This window comes from Nanorana parkeri, unplaced genomic scaffold (genome assembly GCF_000935625.1).
Source record: "Nanorana parkeri isolate BGI_ZX_2015 unplaced genomic scaffold, ASM93562v1 scaffold2245, whole genome shotgun sequence".
Taxonomy (NCBI): Eukaryota; Metazoa; Chordata; class Amphibia; order Anura; family Dicroglossidae; genus Nanorana; species Nanorana parkeri.
In genome coordinates, this window is record NW_017308513.1 from 125,625 (window position 1) to 128,380 (window position 2,756).

The 2,756-nt window shown below is 50.0% G+C and overlaps 1 protein-coding gene across 2 annotated transcripts in view; it reads right to left on the reverse strand.

The window, feature by feature from the left end:
* Window positions 1-2,756, reverse strand: part of LOC108801194 (unconventional myosin-Ig-like) — a 119,532-nt gene that overhangs the window by 97,486 nt on the left and 19,290 nt on the right. Inside the window, exons 7-8 of one of the 2 annotated variants that reach the window (XM_018573126.1) lie at window positions 1,651-1,666; window positions 719-833 (exon numbers count right to left, since the gene is read on the reverse strand). In XM_018573126.1, the coding sequence (XP_018428628.1) occupies window positions 719-833; window positions 1,651-1,666 (131 nt within the window). Of the gene's footprint in view, window positions 1-718; window positions 836-1,650; window positions 1,667-2,756 lie in introns of both variants that reach the window. The other variant, XM_018573125.1, reaches the window with a different exon arrangement.

Below are 2,756 nucleotides of genomic sequence, written 5' to 3' on the forward strand. Positions count from 1 at the left end.
GTGTTGGTGCTGCTCAAGGTGTTGGTGCTGCTCAAGGTGTTGGTGCTGCTCAAGGTGTTGGTGTTGTTCAATGTGTTGGTGCTACTCAAGGTGTTGGTGTTGTTCAAGGTGTTGGTGGTGCTCAAGGTGTTGGTGGTGCTCAATGTGTTGGTGCTGCTCAAGGTGTTGGTGTTGTTCAATGTGTTGGTGCTGTTCAAGGTGTTGGTGGTGCTCAAGGTGTTGGTGTTGTTCAAGGTGTGGGTGCTGCTCAAGGTGTTGGTGTTGTTCAATATGTTGGTGTTGTTCAAGGTGTTGGTGTTGTTCGGGGTGTTGGTGCTGCTCAAGGTCTCCATTAGTGAGCGTATCAATTTGACTTTCTTTATATTTATTAAAATAAACTTCCTACACCGTGCCTGAGAACTCTTTGGCTTTTGCCCTCCAGTTTCCCCGAGTTCTCCTCCCAGTTGGTCTCCAGGACTGCCTGGCTGGACTGGTTAGCACTCTTTCTTCCATGTGGCTACTATTTACATTTCTCGTTATATAGAGTGAGCTTTTTTTTGTGTCATTTGTATCCGTGGTTTTGTGAATCCATATTGGCCCCGGGTTCCTGTATGTTGGGGCCGCTGTAGTGAAGTGATAATGGTGAGAGGAGATCATTGGCAATCTAAGCACACAACTGCACACCATATGAACCTGTCTCCCCAGGTCCCCCTCTGTGAACCCTACAAGAGGTCCTCACCAGGTGTAGGATGGCAGCCAGAATCTTGTACACGGAGTCCACCTCTTCCTCGGTGAAGCCGATCACCCTCATGGAATCCACCACCATTTTGTAGCTTGATTTATCATTGATGACGCTCTGACAAGAGACAAAGAGAGACGTTATGTTGGGTCAGACCATTGTGTCTCTGGGTACGGGGGCCTGCTGAGATCAGGCCTCGGAGATTACGACATTCACCTTTTTCTATCTTCTATTACAGATCTCTTGTCTCTGTTTTTCTAACGGTTTCTACAAGTTTGTTCCATCGTCTCACACAACCGCCGTGTACCATGGATGGAACTTTACATCATATTGTTATTGTTCTTTTTAGGGTTGCACAGATACCAAGTACAGTACTCGGTACAAGTACGAGTACATGTACCGATACTTTTGAGCTCCAAGACTACACTAGAGAAAAATTCATAAGTTAGGAGGCAGCTGTCATGTGTAAGGAGCACGCGGAGCTCCCGGGATTTGTACATCTCTGTTTTAATGTATGATTTTGTTTTTATAACTATAAATAAAGGGATGCACAGATACCAGTTTTACGAGTACGAGTACTGGTACTTGCCGAGTACTTACAAGTACAAGTACTGATACATTTTTGTTTATTGTCATGTGACAGTTTTTCTAAAACAATACAGACTAATGACAGTGGTGGAGCTCCAGAGCCCGGTCCCAGCTGCAACCGCTGCAACCCTGGTAGTTCTCGTGAAAATGCCAAGTATCTGCACTGGTACTTGAAAAGTATCTGTGCATCCCTAGTTCTTTTGTATTTTAGAGTCTAATTCCCCCGAAACATGCTGGTTGTATCTGACATGTCCCCTCACACAGGCAACCTACAGCAGACCCCGGCATTTCATGGCCTACCGCACACATCTGGCCCTTGGTCTGGACACGGGCCGATCGCTGACCTGTGCTGAGTTATGGCTGACAGTGGATGTGTCGGCCTCCCAGGCCCAGTGCAGGCCCCCTCCTCTTCAGTAGTTTGTTGCTAAGACCACTGGCGTCCTAGCAACCAATGCCATTAGGTGCCCACCTCCTCTACAGTCCCTTGTTGCTAAGACCACTGGCGTCCTAGCAACCAATGCCATTAGGTGCCCACCTCCTCTACAGTCCCTTGTTGCTAAGACCACTGGCGTCCTAGCAACCAATGCCATTAGGTGCCCACCTCCTCTACAGTCCCTTGTTGCTAAGACCACTGGCGTCCTAGCAACCAATGCCATTAGGTGCCCACCTCCTCTACAGTCCCTTGTTGCTAAGACCACTGGCGTCCTAGCAACCGATGAAAACAGGTGCTCCCCTCCTCTGCAATCCCTTGTTGCTAAGACCACTGCTACCCTAGCAACCAATGACATTAGATTGTCTACCTCCTCTGCAATCATTGGTTTCTAGGACCGCTGGTGTCCTAGCAACCAATAACATCAGGTGTCCACCTATTCTACAGTCATTGGTTGCTAGGACCGCTGGATGGCGGTCCTAGCAACCAATGACATCAAATGTGTTCACCGCTCCCAACATTTGGCCCGGGGCTGTAGTCAGTCTGGTTGAATTATATTTGGCATTTATCTGGTTAATTTCGGGTGTTCTGGCATGGATTGCACCTGCCTGGGTGGGGTGTGACTCTGGGACAGCCAATGGGAGGACATTATGAGGGTGTGTGTGTTGCTTACCAGCCAATTGCTGGTGGGTCACGGCCAGTGATGCATGCTGGGGGAGTGCGCTCAGTCTTAGCCCAGTTTGTGGTTGGAGTTCCTGCCCCCGGGCTTGTCCTGGAGGTGGGAATGCTGAAGTTCGGGAAATGCTCAAGTGCGGGAACTGCTTTGCTGGGCCTCAGGTGTGGAGGAGGAGAACCAGAGAAGCTGATGGCGGCCGGAGGTGCCTGGCACTGGAATGGACCTCAGGAGTGAGTCCGGTGCCTCCCCATATGGAGAATCCCCGGCCCATCCCCCCTCATCTGCTGCTCACATACCCCGTGTCAGCTCCGAGTGATCCCACACCGCGGGGAGGGGGACCGGTG